General features: G+C 42.9%; 1 protein-coding gene across 3 annotated transcripts in view; it reads right to left on the bottom strand.

Moving 5' to 3' along the window:
• Window positions 1-24,283, bottom strand: part of LOC306970069 (cell adhesion molecule DSCAML1-like) — a 41,249-nt gene that overhangs the window by 4,644 nt on the left and 12,322 nt on the right. The window contains exons 4-24 of one of the 3 annotated variants that reach the window (XM_079565901.1): window positions 13,335-13,481; window positions 12,986-13,264; window positions 11,838-12,113; window positions 11,447-11,743; window positions 10,277-10,549; window positions 9,366-9,650; window positions 9,164-9,283; window positions 8,911-9,087; window positions 8,187-8,386; window positions 7,656-7,752; window positions 7,429-7,557; window positions 7,185-7,352; window positions 6,971-7,041; window positions 6,630-6,870; window positions 5,594-5,779; window positions 5,005-5,160; window positions 3,361-3,500; window positions 1,052-1,205; window positions 446-563; window positions 200-363; window positions 17-115 (exon numbers count right to left, since the gene is read on the bottom strand). In XM_079565901.1, coding sequence (XP_079422027.1) covers window positions 17-115; window positions 200-363; window positions 446-563; window positions 1,052-1,205; window positions 3,361-3,500; window positions 5,005-5,160; window positions 5,594-5,779; window positions 6,630-6,870; window positions 6,971-7,041; window positions 7,185-7,352; window positions 7,429-7,557; window positions 7,656-7,752; window positions 8,187-8,386; window positions 8,911-9,087; window positions 9,164-9,283; window positions 9,366-9,650; window positions 10,277-10,549; window positions 11,447-11,743; window positions 11,838-12,113; window positions 12,986-13,264; window positions 13,335-13,481 — 3,777 coding nt within the window. Of the gene's footprint in view, window positions 1-16; window positions 116-199; window positions 364-445; window positions 564-1,051; window positions 1,206-3,360; window positions 3,501-5,004; window positions 5,161-5,593; window positions 5,780-6,629; window positions 6,871-6,970; window positions 7,042-7,184; window positions 7,353-7,428; window positions 7,558-7,655; window positions 7,753-8,186; window positions 8,387-8,910; window positions 9,088-9,163; window positions 9,284-9,365; window positions 9,651-10,276; window positions 10,550-11,446; window positions 11,744-11,837; window positions 12,114-12,985; window positions 13,265-13,334; window positions 13,482-24,283 lie in introns of those variants that run through there. The other 2 variants (XM_079565900.1, XM_079565902.1) reach the window with 2 other exon arrangements.

Here is a 24,283-nt window from a genome sequence, read left to right as displayed (position 1 = left end):
AAATGCAGTGGCACACCTCTGATTGAACTCCCGCCGTTGTCCCCGGGTATCCATGTCAGAGTGATGGAGGAGGTCGAAGTCGTGGACACAGTCAGGCGAGGCTGGTCAGGAGGTACTAAAACACCAATAGACCAATTACCATATAAGGCAAATCCAAACAGGTTCCTTCTTATGGGCTTAAATCTTCTCTATGTCATACCTTGAACGACTAGATTGACAATAATGGTGTCAAAGCCAAGTGTGTTAGTCGCTGTGCAGGTGTAGTATCCAGAGTCCTCTGCTTTGACTGAGCGAAGTACCAGTGTCCCATTTGATAAGATCTGTTTCTGGCTGTCGGCAGTCACCGGGATGGCAGAGTTGTCACTGCATGGACAGACACATATGTTGGTATTTACAAGACATAGTTATATCTTTGAGTTTTCGTGCCTTAATCTTGAAACCTCACCTATCTTTGGTCCATTTTATTGTAGGGGTTGGTTCTCCTACCGAGCTACAGGGTAGACGAACCTCCTTCATCCAGGGCGTGGTCACTGTGCCACCAAAGGACAGGATTTTGGCTGGAACTGTAGACCAGAAAGGGAAATGTTCTTTAAAATGAAACATCACTGACTAAAACAAAACCAAACAGTTTATTTTTGTAATTGCTTTGCTGTTATCAAAGTGGCCTTTTTATTCTGACACTGGGCACGTCCACATTGTTGTGTGAGTAAAAAGCTATTGAATACGCTTTAACCCTGCGCGTCCCCTGGCCTCATGGATTGAGTCTATCTTTTCTCCATAGATTCTCCTCTTTATTGATTCTTGCCGGCTATTGTACTCCCTGAGGGTCAGTTTACTAGATAGGCCCTGTTCATCACCACATAATTAACAACAGCGCTTCTTGCTACTCAATCAATACCGGGACTGTCAGTCAATATGAGGCTGCGGAGGAAAGTGAAAGAGGCAAGCATCATGTTGTTGTCATTTTTACTGCCATATTTGTAACAATCATAACCTTTATAGGAATCCCTTTAACCTTCTCGTGCTTTACACACTCGCCCCAAGGACCCACCTTTCCCAGCAGGCTCCACGGTGACCTTTGAGCTGATGTTACCGCGGCCGGCGGTTGTCACGGCGGCGGACCAGATGTGGTATTGTTTACCGCGGCTGAGGTGCGTGATACGGTAGAAGAGCATCTCAGGGTTGGCCTCATACTCACTGGGCGCCTGGGACAGAGGGCGAGCAACATGATGTTAACAAGGGGTGAACATTGCATCACCAGATTGAGATACCTGTAGCTGCTGTAGGAAATCAAATCAGCCACAACTAAAACTATTTACACAAACCAAAATCATAAATAAGTAACACACTTGAAACAAATATGTCGCCAGCCTCCAAGCACAATGTTCTAAGTTAGTGGTTCCCAACCTGGGGGGCACATGGGATTGCAGGGGGTCCCAGAGCTTTGTCTGGTCAGAGGGTCAGGTCATACTCCAGCATGCGCAGAAGGGCTTCAGGGAAAAAAGGTTGGGTGAAAAACCCGTCCTCAGTCATATTTTCAGGTTTTAGAGAAAACAGAAAGACACTTCACGGAGAAGACTTAGATGATGATGATATGGTTGTAACAAATGTTCTAATTGCCTGAGGACCTGATATATGAGACCTACATATGCAGCAGTGTTTGGCGAGTAGAATGATATGAAAATCTCAATTTGGCCAAAAACATTTGAATAAAATGTCGAAGACGCAGTTTTGCAAGGAGGATTTGAAAGACTTGCCTTTTCCTCAAAGCAAAATGCAAATCCTGCACTTTAGTAGGGACTGACACAAAGGACCTGTAAATGCACTTTCTATGTTTAATGTCAGCACTCGAACAAGCTGTTTAGATCATTTCATGTGGGCAATTAACGTGTGGAAGAATATCCATCATATCAATGCTGGTTAAAAATATATTTATGATATGTAATTTGCTTTAATCAGACTTACAGTGAACTTCTCTAAGTGGAAAAGGCCAGTTGTGGAAAAAAACAATGTGTCTCTCATTGAGTTTCCTTGTTTAAGCCACGCTATGTAACATTTTACACAGTAAATAGAAAAAAAATGTTTTTATTGGTGAAAACCACCTCTAAAAACATGTCTTTACTCTGAGTGGCCTCTCCTCAGACCTGAATCATTGACAGACCCCACTTTGCTGGGAGCAGGGCGTCCCCAGCTTGTCTCCATGGAGATGCTGCATGATGAGCAAATATAAATTCCTCATTGAAATAGAATTGCCTTTATCAGAGTTTGATGACAGTTTACAACCTGGAAGGTTTCACAGTGTGGCTTTAATTAAAGCTAAATAATAAAGACAACCATTGGTCGTATTATTCCAAAAACAAAATGATTCACTTTACATCGGGGTGAAGATAATGCAACACTTTCACCTCATAAATCAAACTATCATAACAGAAATATGAGAATAATAAAAAGCTCCTAAACTAAATTTGTGAGAGCTTGTCGGCAGATGTATTACAAACTAAAGCACATTTGGGGCTACAGCACTGGCATAAATGATATGTAGATTTTTCCACTACCTGAGGCTCAGAAAAGAACCGCTTTTTCTCAAGTCAGTGCCTCTGTTTCTTTAATGTGTTCATATCACATTCATCCCATTTCCCTCTATCCCTCTCTGTCTAGCTCAGTGGAGAGGAGCGGATGGAGGGATGAGGAGAGAGGCGCCAAGACATTCCTGTATAGTGGATGTGGTGTGATGAGATGTTGTGGAGAATGATATGTGAGGATAATAAAAAGATGAACAAAAGCACTCGTCTTGTTGTGACGGATCCCCTGCTCTGTCCCTGCTATGCCTCTTCCCCCTCATCCCTCTTTCCCCCGGCCTCTCCCTACTTCTAATGGTGTGTCTGTTCCCCCTCCCTCCTCCCTCCGCGCACGGGCTCATTTACATGGCACTCATGCACACACACAGGGAGGGAGTATTTGTGAAAAATAAGTGCAATCGAGGCTCGTATCAAATTTCAGGAGGTGCTGTTGTTTGTGCGCACACACGGTCTAACCTCAACCTGAAACATGGTGCATACAGTCTATGTAAAAATAGAAAATGTTCAATGTGATGCCTTGGAAAGTGTCTGTGTGCTTTGGATGCGGCAGTGTGCGTGTGTGAGCTTGTTCTCTGCTTCATTTGCATATCTACGTCTCATCACGTTGCCAAGACAACCTCATCTGTTCATCTGGGAGGGCAGGAAATAAAGTGGTGGTGCAAACACGGTGAAAGAGACACGCGCAAAGATAACACAGGTTTAATGAATAATGCGGGTTACAAATTAATTATTTCACCAAATTCCACTTCACCGCTGAATGCTCCAACATAGAGAGACTCACCGGCTGTCCCGAGCCAGGGCTAGAGCAGTAGATGGTGTATTTGCGGATAACACCATTGGGTTTGAGAGGAGGTAGCCAGGAAACAACCACACTGTTGGGTGAGGCAGGTACCGCCTTGATGCCAGCTGGTGGACCAGGGACTGGAAACAAAGCAGGAAGGAGACGTTGTAGTCAGTGGCTTTAAGCATTATACACACTCTGGGTGTTGGTGCCTATTAAAATGAGCAGACTTGTTTGCAGATTGCCAGTTTATCCTCCTCTAAGCCGCTCTAGGACTTGGAGGAACTCCCTTTCAGTGGACGACAGTGGCATATGTTCATTTAGACACTGGTCAGCAGTTCTGATACTGTGACACCCAACACTATTAAGTCTTAGACCTCACAAACAGATTAGATAGTCTGATCCGCTGCTAGCCACTTGAGTCTGACACTGGACACCACTTAATGCTCTCAACAGGGGTAATCAAGCTTAAAGGACAAGGTATGTTGAAATTGATGTGACAGTTTACAATAAACACATCAAGAGGCAGGATTTACAAAAGCAGCGGACAATGATCCTTTTGTTGCAGCAGCTTTACAGTGTGGGGTGAACTCTGTCAGGTCTATTCAAAAACGCCCATAAATATGACTCTCTCTTGACAATGGGCCTCATCTGTGGTCTACTGAAGGGAGGCAGAACAAGACAAGATTCTTTAAATCTTTATCGTGGGGCCCTTTAGCCCGTAAGTCAGCCTGTTCATCCCCGGTGCAGCCTACTACACAAGCAGGGATAACAGGAGTCAAAGTCAAGAATAAAGCTCAAACCGTGGAGGTGTGGGCGGCTGAATGGAGAGACGGAGCATTTCCTTTGGGAAGTGATGATGAGGCCAAAGGGGAGGGGTACAGAGGAAGCATCATTATCATAATGGGATGTCCATGTCAGAGTAGGAGTGGCAAAGGGAAGGGGAACTAAGTCCCATCTGGTGCCCAAAAGCTGCCCACACCCAAGACAAAGTTCTGCATATTTAGCACTGTTACTACAGTACTTTAGGGTCAGATGGCCACACAGTTATCATCAGCTCAGAGCAACTGAATGCAGATAATCTAAGAAAGAGTAAATACAAGAGTAATAATCATATTATAATCATTATGTATAACAAAAACTATATTAAATGGTTCACATTTATTATTACTCATTGTTGTTGGGTTATCCATCCTCTATCTTTAACCCTGAGGCCCCTCCTCCTTCCACTTCACAAAGAGACATGGATCTTGCTGTAATCCCGCCTCCAACGGTGTAAGCACAAAATTAATTCTCTCTAATCCAAGAGGAGTTAATCCCCATGCCTATGGCAAGGGTCTGGTAGAAGGGATGCAGTCTGACTGATGGCTGGCTGACTTTGGGATGCAGGCCTCCCTCAGCCCTGAGCTGTGTACCCAAAGCCTCTTAATTCTCATTAGTAGTGCTAATGGAGCTTCCAAGTATAAATGAGCTTTTGTCATGGGTTTGAGATACAGCCGAGCTCTGTTTTTTTTATGTATCCCCCTCACATCTCCCTCCTCTTTCCTCCTCCCATTCAAGATGAAAGCAGGTTGTTCTTGCCCCAAAGTAAACTCAAAATGTAAGTGCATATTAATATAAATGTATCTATATACAAAAACTTACGGTCTTCCCGAGTTTGAATGTAGAGGACGTTGCTGCGGACCCCGTCTCCGGCCTGTGTGTAGGCCAGGACCTGGACACTGTAGTTGGTGAACTTCTCTAAGCCTCTGAGCTCCACCTGCTCTCGGGTCGTAGTGATATTCTGCATCTCTCCCCACTCTGATAACAAAGTACATTACTCAGTATGCTGCACTTTTCTGTAAGAATAATTATTCATAAGAACACAGAAAAGCAAGTCACTTTTAACTATTTTGCTGCATTTATATTGTGTGCAATTGGTAAAAACGAGTCAGGCTACATGGATAATGGATTTCTCATCGACAATGTATTATAAATGCTGTCTTCTACAGAATAATATTTACTTCAATATATATGAACTATATTTAAGACATAGAAGTGCAATCCTGTATAAACAACATGCAAAGTACTATTTGCTTATTTACTGAATAGTTTTCTACTGATGACTAATCTACTTAAAAAAGGGACAGACACTGATGTAGTCAATGGAGACAAACAGTCACGATTCACCAAAGGACAAGCATGTGTTTGAATGGGCGGGTTAGTGAAGTTTAGAATGAGAGGTGATAATTACTCTGCATTGGCCACTGGGCTTGGCCCCCACAGCACCCACCTCCGTCAGGGAAGAGGGACCAGAACACAACGCGGTAGCCTTTCAGCACACCGTGCAGCGTCAGCCGTGGAGGCTCTGCCCATGTGATCACCGCCTCGTCCGACGTCACGGAGATGGCTCGCACGTTTTGTGGAGGTTCGCTGGGCACTGGGGGAAGAGAACCAGAGGACCGAGTTAAACACATAAAGCTGAACGCATCAAACTGACGATACAGCCAGAAAGTATCATTTCGCTGCTCTGATTGGGCCCAATCAACAAAGTTCAACATGATCTATTCATTCTCCTTATTGTGGCATAATGAGATACACCTGTTACAACATTCAGCATTTAATCCTCCAAAACAAATTATACAGAGCACAAATTGTCCATATTATTTCCCTTGTTTTTCTTGTTTAGTCTTTATTGAAACAACTGGAAAACTATAAAATATTGGCAATTTTCTGGAAAAGGTTGTACAGAGATTGAATCAGGCGCAGAGAGCAGAAAAAGAAGCCGACTGCAAAGGGTTAAATGTAGATGAAGTGGGTGGAGTGAACTACATATTGCAGAATAAAACCAATGTAATCTGAAGAACCTGTTTGGAGATGTAAATCTTATTTATTCTATAACATTATTATTATCTGTAATCATAATAACTGTCAGTCAGTAATTACCGTCCACTTTGATTTAACACAAATAAGACAATGTGCGTCTTGTAAAAAGATAGGATAGCCAGATAAGGGACAAGATAAGGCTGGTAATAGGATGACGGATAAAGGAAGCAGAGGCGGAGTGGGCAGACAGTTACAGAGTAACATGGATCCCTGTTCCTCTCGCTTCACCAGCCTAATGAGGGTGCTAATTAAAGAAGAAAGAATAATGGGGGATGTGCAGCAAATCCATTTCTGCCATGTCCTCTGAATGTGTTCGCTTATGTCTATATGGGTAAAATAACCACTTTTATTTAATTTTGTTTCAATTAGTCTGTTGTCACGTCAGTTATATTTTTCTCTCTTACCATCTTCGAGGGTTGTTGCGTTGATCTCAGTACTGGATGGTCCAGTGCCGGCTCGGTTGAAAGCCTGAACCACAACTCCGTACTGGGCAAACTTCTTTAAATTGTCCAGTGTGTACACTTCACTGTCTCCAGTGGCTTTCATCTCCACAATACTGTACTGGCCATTGCTGCCAGGACCATTCTCTCTGTAACCAATCTGGTAGCCTCGAATCACCCCATTCTGCAACTCCTTTTTTGGAGCCTGGAAAAAATAGAATTCATCAACTTAACTTCAAAACTGAAGCGATAATTCCTGCAAGCACAATGTAAATATCTAATTGCAAACATGCAACAATCCGTACCTTCCATGTGACCCGTATGCTCTGAGATGTCATTGGCTGGAGGAAAACTTCCATTGGTGGGCCGTCAGGAGCTGTTAAAATATATATAAAACAATAAATGCTATGTTATAATAATGCAACAACTAATAATGAAAGTCTTACTACATTATTGGAAGACTAATATTAAAATGTAAAAGACATTTCAGAAAGTGTTCATAAAGTAACATGCACTCACGTGCTTCCTCTGTGCTGATGGTCAGCTCTTTGCTGGGAAGGCTCCGACCGATCTTGTTGTAGGAGTACATGCGAATGCTGTACACACAGGCTGGGTGCAACTCTACAATGTTGGCCTGGTTGTTGGTGGGTGAGATGTTCCTTGTTGTGTACATGTGATCCCAGGAATCTGTCGAACAGAAACATGTTTTATTTTTGGACATGTCACAGCGTAACATACACAGCACTGCAAAGGTTTAACCTACCTGACTTGTTCTTGTATTCGATGTCATAGCTGGTGATGATGCTATTTCCGTCAAATCTTTGGATCCAGCGCAGATTCATGCTCCTGTCTTTCACTTCTCGGACCTCCAGCTCAGGAGGGTCTGGGGGCTCTGTAATTAAAGACATAAAACATTAATTAAAATGAAATATAGTAATTATTTAACTATTATATTTTAACATTTTATTGGTCATCAGGCTCGGGATTTACCTTGAACAGTAAGTTGAATGAGGCCACGGCCCTCTCCATAGGAGTTTATAGCATGACAAGAAAAGAAGACAGAATCTCCTCGCTCTGCTGGATTCAGCTGTAAACACAGAGGAGAGTTACAGCAACGATTCAGATGGAAACAGTCAAACTTTGTTCACTCTGGACCAGGCCTCAGCCACCTGTGGTTTTATGGCCACATGTGACTCTTTTGGCTCTCTGAGTCCTGGTTTGACTATGCTTTTGCCATGGCCTAATGCTAGTCCTGGTTTAGTCCTCACATTGACAGAAAACATACAAACAAAAATGTGCAGACAGTTCAGTTACAAGTAGTTTCCATAAATGTTATACACCTTTTGTTTTAATTCACTAGAGAGGTGCTGGATATATATGTGATAAATAATCTTAAAAAATATCCTATCCTATTGAGCTATCCTAGAAGACAAATGCCACCAGTTTAATGCTCATCACAGTGTGCATACTATTCCATTTAGGTCAATTTACTTCTGCATGATGCTTCATTGTGTGTCTGACCTTTAGGGTAGAAATGACTTCGTCCCCCTTCTTGTTGATGGAGATGGAGTAGCGAGGATTCCTCTCGGCGTCGATGACCGTGTCTCCTCTCTCCCAGCGGATGATGATGGGCTGCTCACCTCGTGCTGTGCAGTTCAGCTCCTTTGTTTGGCCCTTCCTCGCCATAGTGGTGTTGGGGTGGCTTGTGATCATGGCGGGAACTGAGCAGAAGTGCATACACACATGTCAGTGTGACAAATCGCATTATAAGGAGTAATGAGACGAGGGAACAGGGATGTGATATTAGAAATCGGGGATATATTACAGATGTATAGACATCTCTATTTCTACCCTTGGCCCTACATTTTCATTTCACGCTTCAAGCCCCACTAGTCCTCTGCCTGATCCTGATCCACCGCCTTCTGCTCAGTTCTCTATCTATCTTACACTTGTACAGACTATTGATTTGAGGGGTTCCTGCGGTTTTGTTTTCATAACTAATTCATCAGGCCTTTCCCAAGCAAACATTCAGGAGCATGCAGACAGGCAACCGGAACACATCAATCAATAGAAGAGTCAAGGTTTTTGTTAAGTTCGGACAGGCCTCACTAGCCTGGGGCAAAATGTACTTTACTGGAGAGGTGCTGATCCCTCCAAAAGCAGCGGGTAGCTTTGCTCACAATCCTCTCTCGTCAAAGATATTGCCTGATCCATATATTTAAGTATGAGTAAGAGTAGTACCTACTTTTGACAGTGAGGATCATGCTTTTACTGATGTCCGAGCCAACTCCATTGGAGGCCTGGCAAAGGTAGTAACCCCGGTCTTCCTCCAGGACGTGTCGGATTAGCAGAGAGCCGTTGGACATGATCTGGATTCGACCTGTTAGAGGCACCGGGTGATACTGCTGTGGGTTTCCCAGACCTGTAAAATTTCAATAAACGTTTAAGATACCTTTAAAATGTTTGGCAGGTTAGTGAAGCTATTGTTTATGCTTTACCTTTAGCGTGTTTCCACATGACTTTTGGAGGAGGGTAACCCTCTACAGAGCAGTTAAGGACGCCTGCCTTCCCATAGATACAGTCCTGATTGTTGGGTTGTACCACAAATCGTGGTGGCACTAAAAATATTGTGTAATATAAGCATTCAAACTACATACAGGTCTGTTTAGAGATACATAATATCCGTTGCCTTTTGCTTACCAGTAACTATCAACTGTCTTTCCCAGCTGACAGTGGCAGCGACATTGCTCGCAATGCAGGTATAGTTTCCATTGTGCTTTAATGTCACTTTAGAGATTTGTAAAGAGCTCATGAATTCTTTGGTCTCGATTGCAACTCCAGAGGCAGAGCCTGGGATTATGAGCTGGCCATCTTTGTGCCAGGTGATGCGTATGGGCATGTCCCCAGATGACACCACACAAGCAATGTATATCAGCTTTCCCACAGAGGTAGAGGGGATGTCAAAAGGCTGAATAAGTGGTGGCACTGTGGAAGAAGACAGAAGAGAACATAACATAAAACCCAACAACATAACCCAAGGAAGAGGATGGTGTGGCCATCTTAAGCTCTGCTGTTTAAAAGAGAAGGTCATTGGCCACCGGGCCCCACTTCTCTACCCCCTCTGCCCCATCCTGCAGCCCATAATAGCCGCTCTGGTTAGAGTCCAATTGGCAGCAGGAAGTCAGCCCGTTGCCATAGTAATGGAGGTTGGGATGGGGTACTACAGCTGAGACATCTGGGGGATTTAATCTAGGCTTCATTATTATTCATCTAATTAAATCAGAGACACACTCACACTAAGGCACACGCACGCACCCTTAAACACCTCTGCAGCTGCCCCGCTACCATCATTACCCCACTCACAGACGCAACAACACACCAAGGCATACTCCAGCATGATTTTGACCAAAAGGCTCTTGAAGGCATTACTCTGTATAGCAGCATTTTACAAATATTCTGCTATATTCTCTTAAAGCATGTTTTATGAAAGCAGAGCTTGATGAACAATTGGTTACTGACTTATTTATATGGAAGGGTTGAATAATAACAACGTTTTGTGTCTTCTATAAAAAATACTCCAGTCCACATTAATCGACCTTCTTGATACATACCTTTGACAGTGACATGAACAGTCTGGTTGATCGATACTTGGGGCTGAATGAGCACACTGCACAAGTAGGTGCCCTCATCGGCGCCCTTCTGAACGTCCGTCAAGCGCAGGGTGCCGTTCTCAAATATCACCTGACGATGATTATCAGGCAGCTGCATGCCGTCTTTAAGCCACTTGATGGAGTAATATGGGTAGCCAATCACACGACATGTGATATAGGTGTTTCTACCTGCCACTGCAGTGATGTCCCGCATGGGTCTGATTCGGGGCGGACCTGAGGACAGGGGGGTGAGGAAGGGGTGGAGGGTAGAGATGGATGCAGACAGGTGGGAGAGCGAGTGGGGCAGGAGTCATGGCAGAGTAGAAGGAGTTGCAAGGAAGAAGGTGAAACAGGTTGGGAGAGAGTGATCGGGTCAAAGTCGACAAGTGTAGAGGGAGGTTAGTTATGCTCGAGTACAAATGACTTTCATAGTCTTTAAACTTATGTGTTTATTGCTAACGTACAATTACTGGGCCCAGTGACTAATCATCTTGCTTTCACACAAAGGCTTAAAAAAACTGTAAGAAATACAAAGGCTCTCTTAAAAATAGAAACAATTAATGCTTTAGCTATGGGCAAATTCTACTTAAAGAGCATTATAAAATGTACACAAAGTCTGAGTTAGCCCATTCAGTCATTAAACACTGACTGACCACACAAAAAAAGTCGCCACAATGAAAAAGGTCACATACCCTTTAGCTTTCAGCACACATTCACTGTGACATTGTTTCAATAAGCTTCTGCAATATGAAAAGGGCTGCATTAGTTTTTCACCAGGATCTTGTGTTGACGATGGGAGAGTGTGATCACTGTGCAAAGCCTTCTCCAGCACATCCCAAAGATTCTAAGTGGGGTTAAGATCTGGACTGAATATGCCCATGTCGTCAGGGAAGAAGAAATCCCTTGATGGAATAACCTGGTCATTCAGGATGTTCAGGTTGTCAGCTGATCTTATTGTTTGGGCACATAGTGTTGCTGAAACTAGACCTGACCAACGGCAGTGACCCCAGATCAAAACAGGCAGCAACTTTTTTTTGAGTCAGTCAGCGCAGAATTAACTTTAAAGTAATGCTATCTGCTGTGTTCTTGATTAAGTGTAAAGTGCGTTAATATTGAAAAACAGACAGGCACCTCTTACGTTTATGCGCGCCTGGTACTCTGCGCTACCGGCCGAGTTACGTGCGACGCATCGATAGACTCCTCCATCTCGAATGAGTGGGCTGCTGACGTTGACATGCGACACGGTCAAGCCATCTGAGAGGGTGTACTGGCTGGTCTTGTAGGTCGAGTCCCGCACCACAGGCTCGTCGTCCAAAGTCCAGGTGATGGAGGGTGGAGGCGCTCCTTTAGCCCCGCACATGAGGGAGAAAGGCTCACCAGGGTTGACCACACGCTCACTGAAGGAAGACACGATACGAGGAGTACCATCTGAAAGACGAAAGGAGAGCACACAGAGTTTTAGTGTTTATCATAAACTGTCTAGAAAATGCATAAGATTGACAGATTTACTTCATAAACATACCCTCGAGCAAAATAATGGAGAAATCCTGAGAGGTGTGGCCCTTCCTGGAGGCAAAGCATTGGTAAGCCCCGGAGTGGAACTTCTGAGCAGCAGTGATCTGAAGGGTGTCATTGTGCTGTCCCTGGATGGAGATGTGCTGGTCTGCAACAATGGGTTCTGTGTTTCGGTACCAGCTGACGGTATATTCTGGGGTGCCCTCCACGGAGCAGGTGAAGAAGAGTGTGCTGCTGATGCCCGTTTTCAAGTTCTTAGGGGACAAGGTCACTCGCAGTGGATCTTTGGAAAGGGTAGACACGACAATTAGTCATACTTTTTGTGAAGATAATGTAGTTTTCTCATCCATCCAATTCTTTGTTTGCAAAAAGATGATGTTTTAGCGACATGTGATTAGTCCAAATTGTTTACAGATTGATGATAGAAAAGGAAAAAGCATGTGAACTATCTCTGTGAACAATAGTCAAGGCACAATCAGCAGCAGAGACTCAATCAGTTGGACGCACTCATTAAAAAGCAGCTGGAGATATCTCTTCACATCTCTGTCCACTTCTGTGTGTGAGGCAGTGCGTGTCTATGTACATGTGTATGTGCAAAATGTCAGTGAGCAATAAGGCAGCTGGTGGTGAGTGCTGGGGGGCATCACTGAGCCTCCCAAACCCCCCTTGCCCTGTCAGAGTCACAGAGTGTGCAGCCATGATGTGCCCACTGGCAAAGCCTATGTCTTGCTATCCTCCTCTCTGTCTAGCCTTGTACAGCTTTCTGTTTTATTGAATTCCTCACACAGTGTACATTTATCTCCACCCATTTTTATGATTGTGTTATCAGATGGCACACAGCATCATTCCTGTAGTGTCTGGATGTGTGACTGTCCCCTCTGTGACCCCTCATCTTTATCTTTGTCATTCTCACACTCCTCCCTCTCTGATGATGACTAGTGCTGGCAGCAGTGTTATGGATCCAGTCTCAGTGAATTACTGCTCTGTGTAGGGTTTGTAGAGCTGATATGACAGGGCATCACACGACTCACACGTTTGTCACACTCTAGGTGTAACTTATATGTGTGCCTCAAAGCTCTGTCTGCCAGCTCGCCTCAGTGACGGGATGGCGTGGGAGTGTGTCACCTTGTTTGGCGAATGTATGGGCTTACACACCTATAACATGGAGCTGTCCGGACACCTCTTTTGAGCCAAAACTGTTAGTGACTTCGCAGGCGTAACTGCCACTGTCCTCCTGCCTTAGGTCACTGATGGTCAGTCCGGTCAAACGCCGTGTCCAGCGGGCGTCTGAGGGCAGGGGCCGGCCGTCTTTTAGCCAGCGCACAGTAGGGCTGGGGTAACCTCCTGCTATGCATGGCAGCTCGATACTCTGGCCTGCATATACCTCTCCTGCTTGAAAAGTGTCCAGGATGGTGGGAGAGGATTCATTGGGGTCTGAAAACAAAAATAAGTGAGACTATACAAGCTGTAAATAAATAAAATGATATTGTCACTACATGCTTACCCATTACAGAGAGCCTCGCTCCGTTACTTTGGCGTGTCTCGCCACTGTACTTATGTCTGGTAATGCATCTGTAGGTGGAGAGGGCATCCTCCTTCTGAACATCTGAGATGTACAGAGCCCCAAAGGAGGTCAGGGAGAACCTGTTGCCTGTAGGGACAGAGACAGTAAAGCACGCCCATTAATGTCATACAAACATACATACAGAAAACAGGATGGTCATTCTGGTACAAATCTATTGTGCACATCACAAAACCATATGGTGTTAGGAATAAGCAGCTGCCTGAACAGTTGGCACTACCTGAACTCCTAATGCTGTGTCCCAAAACCTGGCAAATTATCAAGGCCTGGAGGACACACAGCGGTCACTAAACACCACCAGCAGACAGAGACAGAGACGAACTGCTCCACTGCTAAAATAAACTCAAAATCAAAACTGCTAATTATTTGGAATTGTTATACTATTAAAATAAATAAACTGAGCACCTTGACTGCTTTCATCGCACCTACTTATTTAACATGAATGGTTTATTTTCAGCCTGTGTAGGGTATGGACTGTGGGTAGCACAGGGTAAGTGTGCCCACTTACCCTGTGCTACCCACAGGGTAAGTGGGCACACTGTAGGTAGCAGTTATGGACCTGCACATGCTTGCGTGGAAAGTGTTGACCTGAGAGCTGGCATAGGCTGCAATTTCACAGCTGCCATTGTTTGTCCCCCAGAATGAAGTCTTATAGGATAATGAGCACTTTAAGATGGCGACTCCCCCAACACCGACCATTCGCCTGTCACAACACTCTGACACAGGGAGAAAGGGAGTCAGCTGGCTCAGACAAAGCCACACTTTCTTACTTAAGCTACAATTGATCTTATTTGCAGCATTGTATTGAAAATGATAGTGATTTGTTCACAAATGATTCGTATACATGTTTAAGTACAACATTTGGACTGTTTCTCTGGTGTTGGCTGTAGCTCGCAGTCACTAAGCAGAGTGGCAGACGGAGTAAAATATTAATTACGAAATCACTGTGCTCCCTCAGCTTTTATTCATGCTGACTTGACTAGATAACGAGAAACGGAGCCAATGTTTCACATCATGTTCAAGCACAGACGGCTACAGCAAAACATGCACAAATGTACAAAGAGGCTAAGCAATTATTGTTGATAACAGTGCGCTGCTTTTAAATGGAACAAGTCCACAATCCTGTATACGTCTATTAAAGCACTGTGTGTGACCTCTTATATGTCTTTGTTTCCAAGGAAATTCCACTGAATGAGGGAAAAGATGTAATGTAAAATGTTAATAATATACTATTACAAAAGCAAAATAAATAACAAATAATAACAATAAAAATAATTGTAACAAAGTCACAATTGACTAACGAGAGAAAGATTGTTTTTTTCTTTTTTTTACCAGAATCAGAATAGTTTTTATTGCCATTGTTTGTAAACAGGTTCACAATTTTTTCTCTGTGAGACATGCAACATTAAACATAAAAACATATAACACAGAGTTTACATAAAAATAAGCTATGAAACTTTAAACTATAAGACTTAATACCAAACACCACACACTGTCTGTGAAAAATAGGTGTTTTGGTACTGGCTCTGCCCAATGAAACGGAAATCCTAAAGGGCCCACAATAACAGGAAAAAGGAGCACTCTCGAATGGAACCATTTAGAGGTTCAAGTATTTTTTATCAAATATAAATGCTTTTATAAAGAATCCTTTCACCCAGAAAGAAGCTTTACTTAAAGGCGCGCTATTGCCCTGAGGATTGTAGGATGTTGTTGGTTGCCGCCACATGAAGTGCATTCAGTGAGAAAGCAGTGTGAACACTGGCCTTGCATTCAAAATGTAAATGAATATTGCAGGTTTTAGATTTGTATACTATATGTTTAGATTTGTTTACATTTTGTTGTTGTTTTAAACACTGTACTTTAGCTTTTATTACATGCACATCCATAATGAAAAGGTCGACCTGTGATTCCTGTCTGCTCTAAAAAGATGCATTTCTCAATAATTGATAGACCGTGGCCTTTACAAACCTCTCTTGAGTAATAAAAGTCTGAGTCATTTATTGGATTTTTGAAACCAACAAACGGCTTGAACACCAGATGACAAATAAAATTAAGCAAAGAAATGAAAAGGTAAATAATGAAAATATACATGTTTAACAAATATATGTAAAATAAAGCTCTGACACTTGGTCTATAAATAGGGTCTATACTGTAGCCTGTGTAGCAGCCTCATTTTCTCACATGCAAATGAAGGCGTCGGCGCAAGGATAACGAGGCCCATATTTCCACCTCCTCAGTGGGGCCATTATTTATTGATGTTCTGCATCTTTCCCCCCTCCCTTCCGCTCTCACGCTTTCTTCTTCCTCTCCCTGTTGCTAGGGTCTTCTCACTGCCATCCCGTTTAGTTTTCAGCATTAGCAATTATTAAAGCGCTGTGTGTTTACAATCAGCAACACTGAGACATGGAGGTTGTTTGTGGCATTGCGATGTACGGCGGAGAAAAACGTGTAACCGAATATTGATGGCAAAAAATGAAATTAATGGGACTGTAACAGCGGTGTGAAGCTGCTAAATATAGCCATGAGATGCAAATAGGTTTTATCCAATCACAAATATTTGACAAAAACTCTCGCTCTCTCACAGTTTTCAGAGCATCAACACTAACTCTGGTCTTCTCTTGTGTTTTCTCATTCTCATTTTCTTTCATTAGGGATGCCACATTTATAGCAATTGAGATTTTAATGGTTGCAATTGCTAGGACTGAAATAAAATAAATTCTGCTTAAATCTTTAATTTAAACGATAAATCTCAAATCTAATCACAGTTGCAATACTTCAATAAACACAAAAAAAAATCCTCCCAAACTGTGCAGCCTTAGTCGCAATTACCAAACTCCAAACATGGCATTATTTAGGTCAATATCCTCAATGAGGCCTTATTCTACAACCTGCTGACATTGTGTATTAGAACTCTACAACTGTATCTGGATTATGACAAAAAAAAAATCAAATCAAAATGAGATAATGATCAGATGGTATTTTTTCCCATATTCCCGTATTAAGTTGTACATTTGTTGATATAAGGGTTGTACAATTCCTGAAAGAATCCTGTGAGATTTGATGTTATGGGCTGTATATCTAATCTGTTCAGAAAAGGCTAACAAGCTATTGAACTTCTCCGTTTCCCTCCTGGTGGATCTCTGAGTCTGATCCCAGGGGTCCACGTCGAACTCCACAATGTTCACGGTCAAAGACAGTGGATCGGAGCCTCGAAGGGCTTTTCCCTTTAAACGAAGGTTAGATTGTTTTTTTAGAGCTTATTAGACAACTAGGAGTACACAAAATGCATTAGGAAGCTGGGGGTCATAGGTTTAACTCCTCCACAGCAGACAGCAGCACTGACATCGATGCCTACAGCACAGGACAGCATCTCCAGACTGCTTTGATTCACTCACACTTTACACACTCAATTTACCATATTTACCATAGATAGATAGATAGATAGATAGATAGATAGATAGATAGATCGATAGATAGATAGATAGATAGATAGATAGATAGATAGATAGATAGATAGATAGATAGATAGATAAATTCAGTCCTTATATTTGGAGAGTTTAGTGGTGCTAGGCTAGTGCTAGGCTAGCGCATGTCTATGGTAACTAGTAGCCTGCATTAAAAACCTCTTCAAAATCATCAGGTAGTCCTCCAAACGTTGCCATATCTGATCTGATATCTGATCTGAACATAGCAGATCACTCCGCCGCTGCGTAGCTTACAACCAGGATGCCGATGCTGCTCAAATATAAGTGCTTTTAAATGCAAAATGGTTATATTTAAAACATTATTCAGTCAACACAGACATTTATATCAGTAGTCTGGTGTTATAAGGGATTTGCCTCAGGTGCGCTGTGCTTGGGTCAGACGGCTTTTAATGCAGGCTACTAGTTACCATAGACATGCGCTAGCCTAGCACTAGCCTAGCACTAGCCTAGCACCACCAAACTCTTCAAATATTACATATACAGCATGGTATATTTACCATATACAGCATGAATTTAAAAAAAAGTAAATATCTCCAGAAATCAACAACACTCTGGATAAATAGGAAATGAGGCCCTATGTAAAAAACTCCTGAAATATCCCTTTAAGCTGTATATGACACTGCACATCATGTAAACAGGCCATTTCTCATTTGAAAGCCAATGCCAGAATGCTCCAGCACAATTAAATTAATAAAAATAAAATTAATACATTCATAAAACAATCTTCCATAGCCTTCCTTTAAACAAAGTCGTTGATCATAAACATCTGCTTAAACTATTAGAATTTACAAAAACATCATGTTTAAAATAGTTCAGCATCACATTCTTTCAAAAGAGCAAATGTACAGCTGATAAGCCATAACAGATGAAAGGATCTGCATCTATATTCTTTACCCTCATTGGACTCCATTTTAAGTTAGAACAAGAGTGAGAAACAAAGAGGGAGGAGCAGATCAAAGACTTTTGACTGTCACCAAAAAGTGGTGCATTCTGGAGAATATTCACTGAGCTGCTGAGGGAATGCGCCTTGTGCTTGCAAATGCAGACAGTGACACAATGAATAGCAGTGGATTTGAAATAGGACAAAACATCCACAATTTTGAATGTGAAATAATGTCTTTGCCCCACATTGCTCCCACTATGTCTCAAAGACCAGTTTTGCAGTGACTTGACCTGAAGATAAATCAGAAGATAAAAGAGAATTGTTATGGAAACACTGTCTGGGGAAGAGTCAGTTGTGTTCTCTGGCCTGTGCTTCCCACTCAACCTTTATGCAAAAGGAGGAGTCCATTTGTATTCAAAGTGAGCAGCCACTCACCCTCCCGTTTTTCTCTCCCTCGCTCACTGTGTACATTAAAAGCCCAAGTAGAAGCAGGTGTCAGCCAATTAAATATATACACTTCCCTGTGCTTTATTCTGCTGCTCACTTACTGAACATTTATGAATGGCGCCCTCTTAACTCCATTCAATTCACATTCAAAGCATGTTTTATTGGCACAACTGATGTGTTACAACTGATTGTGCCACGGGAGCCCACCCTTCTGCATCTCCTTCATAAAAGAGACTTTGTGAGCTCAACCAAACCGCTCAGGCAGAGCATGACTCGCGCCACTGCCACTTCAGGCAAACCCGCATGAGCGAAAAATCTGAATCTGGGCATTAAAAATACTCTTTCTCAGGCACTGGCCATTTTTAAAAGGCGACAAGATGCGTGGACATGGCAGAGCAGAGGGTTGGAGGAAGCAGGCGCTCTGTCATGTTTTCATTAAAAAGCCACGCTTCACTGTCTCTTTCCTGCTGCCGCCCGCTCTCCTAAACCAATTCTGACTGCTTACCTCATCTTTCAATCATTTTTTCTATGCTGAATAAAGTGGGGTCTCTGACGGAAAGTTATGGGGCCCAGTAAAAGCGACGGGGGGGAGGTGTAGTAACAGCAGCAAGAGTCCAGCAGTTTCAACGTCGCTTCTGCCTCGCTGACTGCTATGTCCCAATTTGCCCTGTGTGACTTTCAACAGTAAACACTGGGGGAAGGGTCCATATCCAGGGGTGAAGGGGGAGTGGGGTGCGTCAATCGAACAGGGCCAAGTCGGGCGCAGGGCGTAAACTCTTGGTACGCAAAAAGAGCACTCTGTGAGGGTATAACTCAACGTGAAGCCGCAGCGATGCCACGTTCCAGTCCATAAAGCCGTCCTAAGCAGACAGGCAGACGAGGCCGCATAAAGCTAAATGATCCATCTCAGATAGAGGGACTGCTGAGGAGATTAAGCATCAGTAGAAACATCAGAGGAAACGAAGGATGGAGGAAAAAGGGGTGGGAGGACGGAGAGCAAGAGAAATGGGGAAAGATGTAGAAATAGGACTCCATTATTCATGACGTGTGTTTCATGTGCTGGGTGACATCTGGGACAGCAGTGATAATGAGAGTCCCAGGAGAGAGAAAACTACATACACTCCAGATACTTGTCCCGATACACTACAATGAAAGTGTGCCACTGTGGTCTGAGCACCTTCCTCAACCCAAACCTCACCTGTAAATGACATTTCAAGCTCATCCCAGTGCCGATTCCTGGTCTAGCCACTAATAGGAGTGTATAGTACATGTCTACCATCATATGTTTGTGTGTCTGGATGATGCGGCGTAGTCCAGCTTAGCCCATGGCCTGGGGCAGTGAGCTGCATTAGCGGCACTGAGCGAGCTGCCTGGTCCCTCCCTATTAGAGCGCTGGTGGCAGAGGAGTGTCACTGGCCAGAGCGGAGAGAGTAGAGGGCTTAACTGGCAATGCACATGGCCACATAAACAAGTGCTTAGCCCAAAGATGAGGTCAAACTCTACATCACACTGGCTCTAGATGCAAGCCTTCTTCAACTAAATGCACAAAAAAGAAATGCACAGTGGCTCTGATCTAAATTACCACATAGTTAGTCTCACAACAGCTGAACGCTTGTGAGAAGACGACGTGAGGCCTTATTCTACAAAAAAGGCCTTATTCTACAGAAAAGAGGTCTCTCTCAGACATTAACATCATTAAACCCAAAAACAATACAGTTCACACTGATAACAGTATTCTCCATGAAGTCATTCTCAGTCAAGTTCAAAATACATATTACGTTTAAAAGTGCAGAGAACTTGAAAAAATATAGGCTCTAAATAAAACTACAATACACACATGATGACAACCACTGACCTATAATTTAAAAACATAATCTTAAAATAAATCCTGTAAAAATGTTAGATAACAACAACTGCCGCAGAAAGGTGATGAACTGGACCGTGCCACATTGGTCTGTGGGGATCTGCCTGTCTTTGTGTTGACGAGCAGATCCCCACAAATATAATATGCACAGTAAATACTGCAAAGGTTTAATTTCTACATTGTCTTTCTATGAATAGCTGACTTGCTACAGAACAATTATTGTGCTTCTACTCTAGACTTCACAAATATCTTAAAAGATGAGTCTGTCCCTCTCATGTCCTTCACAGTTACTGCAGTCCATGAAGGAGCATGACTGTCTTTGAAAAGCTAATAGTGTAGAGAGATCAATAGGTCTGAACCAGAGGTCACAGGACCATGACATGAAGACCAATGGTAATCCCATCTCGACACACTTAAAGATCACAATGGTAAGTGTTAGATTAAATCAACAATAACATTTTTGGTGTGATGGAAAACATGATTCCAACTGATTCAGACATAAAGCGAGATGAGATCTTTTGTGTCACGACTGCTGCCCAAGTAAAATTCCTTAAGTGAAATGTCTTAGTAGATCCCGCAGTAATCTCCTTGCACTAATCCGTCGTTCACAAGCCTAAACAAAGGAGGAGAAACCTCCCAAATCCTATTTCTTAACCAATCCAGGACACATACACATCTACTCTCTTTTTCTAAGCTTGAGCTTTCACTTTTGTCATGACTCCGGTTCAAGATGCAATACAAAGATCAACAGGCCATTATCAAAAACACCATGATGAAGCATTGCATCTAAAGTTAAATATGCCTATATAAGAGCAGGTGAAAGTGAGTGAAACACAGTGGCCTCTCTAACAGGGCTGGGCTTGCAGGGCTTTTCACTTCTCAATCTCTTACAATGATTGACACTGATACACTGCGTGTATATTTGATTGAGACACAAAGAGGAGAGGGCAGAGGGAGAGCAGCGGCTACAGTGAGCGTGCACGTTAAGTGCACGTGAGTGGACATGTGTAGTACTGTGTAAATAGTGGATAACAGGCGACACTTGTCAGCCCTCTGCTCTGAGCACACAAAGCCTTTGGACGGGCCATTGTTGAGGCCCTATAACTCTCACCCCCACCATCTTCTCCCAAACTGGGCCCCTCAAGCAGAGATAATTATGCCTATTGTGCCCCTCCCGCGTACACAGACAACACACACAGATTTGGGCTAATTAAGACACCCACCCACGTGCCTCTTCAGAGTCAAAGATGGCTGCCAGCACCCCATCTGTTCCTGCTCTGCTTCTGGACCCGTCAGCACTCTGGGTCAAATGTAAGAGAGCAAAATGTGCTGAGTGCGAATATTGTGAATGCACACCTCAAGTAGTTCGTCCTCTATCAGCTCTCTTTGTTTGTCAAACGATTCATAGACTGACTCTCATCTGCATGTGTTTATGTCTCGTCGACCCCAAGCCCGTGTCCTGCTGTGTGCCTCACGGGACAGAGCAGATGAGTGAGAGAGTGGGGGCTATGGGTTATGTTCGATGAGCCCTGGGGACGCCACGTGTTCCTGTCCTCCCCTGTCACTGCGTGTCCCAACTGAGCGGCACCCAGCAAACAGCTGCACAAAGCACAGAACAGCCTTAATGTAGCCCCAGTTAATGTTTAATGAGCACTCCATATTCAGCTAGTCCATGCGAAATCTGAAAATGGCATTATTGTGTTTGTTTCGAGGGCAGACAAAGGGAAACACGCTTGTTGAAGGGACATCCCTGTGCATTTACACACTTTTGGAGCAGGGTGTGCGTGTCTAACAACAGTATCTACAAGGGCCAGACAGTCCCAGACAACTGTAGTTATTAATGTATTCCTGTTCAGAGTGCACAAACACAGATTTACACACTCTGTCTCACCATGAGGTCCGTCTGCCTTTAGCACCTCCCCCTCACTTCACCTGCGTGTGGCCTGTATCTACAACAACTTACTGTGAGCAGATAAGTTACTTATGAAATATCCTTTTACTGAGGCCATTTTTCTTTATTTTTGTTGATGTTTTGATCAACTTACAAACACTGTACTTGTACTTGATTCTTTGTCAATAATACCCCTGTAGAAGTATCTTGCTTGAGTCACATTTATGGTGTTTCTGTTTAATTATAACATTCATGGAACAAAATGAAAGTGAACCAATGCAGACCAGTTCAGTGAACCATCCAAGCACAGAATTAGGCAAACAAGGTTTTCTTGTGCAATATTATAATACCTGAATTTAGAATAATCCAGTTAATGTAAAGAACCTTTAATACTGTTTTTATTTAGCAAACAATTCTTGAAAATTCAAGGGGTGGATATTAAATAATATTTTGAGGAAAAGGTGAAAATTTAAATTAGTAAAAAACATTTACTAAAAATGCTCAAATAACATTTGATAATAGTCATTACACTTTATGAACTAAGAAATAAAAGTTGCTTAGTGCATAAATTGTTCAAACCAAACAGTAATTTTGCAGATTCTCCCAATTAACCTCAGAGAGGCTGTATACGTATGTGTGTGTGCTGTGTGCTGTGTCAGTCATACTGACCTCCAGCAGGGCCCCCTGGGGCCCACAATTGATCTGAAATGTAGCCTGTAACTGACCTCGGCGCCCTGTAGACCCCATTACAAACTCAGCTCTCATGAACACCCAGTAATACCACTCATGCTGACAGGTTAAAGACAAAACGATTTGCTCTTAAAGGTAAGAAATAGAGACATTCTTCAGAACATCGACAAATTAATGATCAGCCGCAGACTTCAACAGTATTATGAAAGGACAGAGTGTAAACAACATTGATGAAGTATCCTCTGCAAATATAGCCAGCATATACACAGAAGAGCACATAAAGTAGCAGGTGAATTAGATTGAGCATGTTTGAGCATCTTCTATGGATCAAAGCCATTTGCTGATGTGGTCCTATCAACTTAATCACCGCTCAGTAAACAACACGACCTCGCGACTCTACAGGGGCAGTTTAACACTTTGAAATCCTCCACAGTTCAGAGAATAAACTTCCATTGTCTTATAAGGGTCAAATGCACAAAAGGCTTTCAACCGGAAGGGTATGGTACAGAAAAGTGATAGTGAAATAGGTCATTTTGCCCATACCCCTCCCTCTAAAACCTTTTACTGTCCTGCTGGACACTGAAGTGGGACAGGCGCTGGGACACACACAGTCGTACGGCTCCAGATGGGGAACGTGTGTTTGACAAAAAGAGACCTGCTGCGGTTCAGAGGTCACGACGGCCTCGTGTTATGTCATCGACCCAAACTGCAGTTCACTATGTGATGCTCCTACTGATCAGACCAAATCCTCCAGGAATACAAACACACACCTCGAGGGAGCCAAACTCATATCGACAATCAGGGCAATTCAACAATGTAAAGCACTACTCCCCAAATACAAAGGCCGTCTAAAGGAGAAATTAGCAATAAGCGGTAACAGGAAAAGGTTCAAGGAGCACAATAAAAAGGATGACAAAGGGCAAGTTATTGGGTACCATGCTGTTTTCCATATAGTATCAATAATTATGCTTTTATTCTTTATTTATTCTTATTTAACCTTTACCAAGAGAGAACACAAAGACAGCTCAAAACAATTACAAGAAAAACATGCGCTGATCATGTAGCAATGATCAAATCATTTGGTCTAAAGATGAAACTTGCTTTAACATGTGCTATCTGGTTTCATGCAATTAATCTCTGTCTTCATCAGTGTGAGAGGCAGAGTATTTGTTACCACGGAGACAGCTAATGGGGACTGAACTAAATAAAAGACATGCAAGTCATATGAGTAAATGTAATGATGATTCTATTTTGGTCCGGTTTTATCTAGAGACAAGTGAAGTGGCCGTGAATCGTGTCCGTCACCTGTTTGGATGAGACGCATTCAGAAAGAGACTCATCTCTCATATAGTTTTGCCAAAAATCCAAAGAGAGTAATACGATTCCCTCAGCTTTCTGTGTTGCTTAAGCCAAGCACAAGCAACAGGCAACTGAGGCGAGACAGGCGACGCAAACAGTCAATGACTCAGTGAGCTCTCAATCACAAAATCAATTTCAATTTTCGCATCTTCATCGGGCCTTTCACTCGCTCAGCAGGGAGGAGGAGGAGAGGGGAAGACACAGTTGTTGAATTAAGTGTTATCAATTACAATCAGTGATAAAGGTCAACCA

The sequence above is a fragment of the Gobius niger genome, assembly GCF_951799975.1.
Source record: "Gobius niger genome assembly, chromosome: 11".
Lineage (NCBI taxonomy): Eukaryota > Metazoa > Chordata > Actinopteri > Gobiiformes > Gobiidae > Gobius > Gobius niger.
Note: the sequence above shows the minus strand (reverse complement) of the source record. Positions and strands in the feature narration are given on the sequence as shown.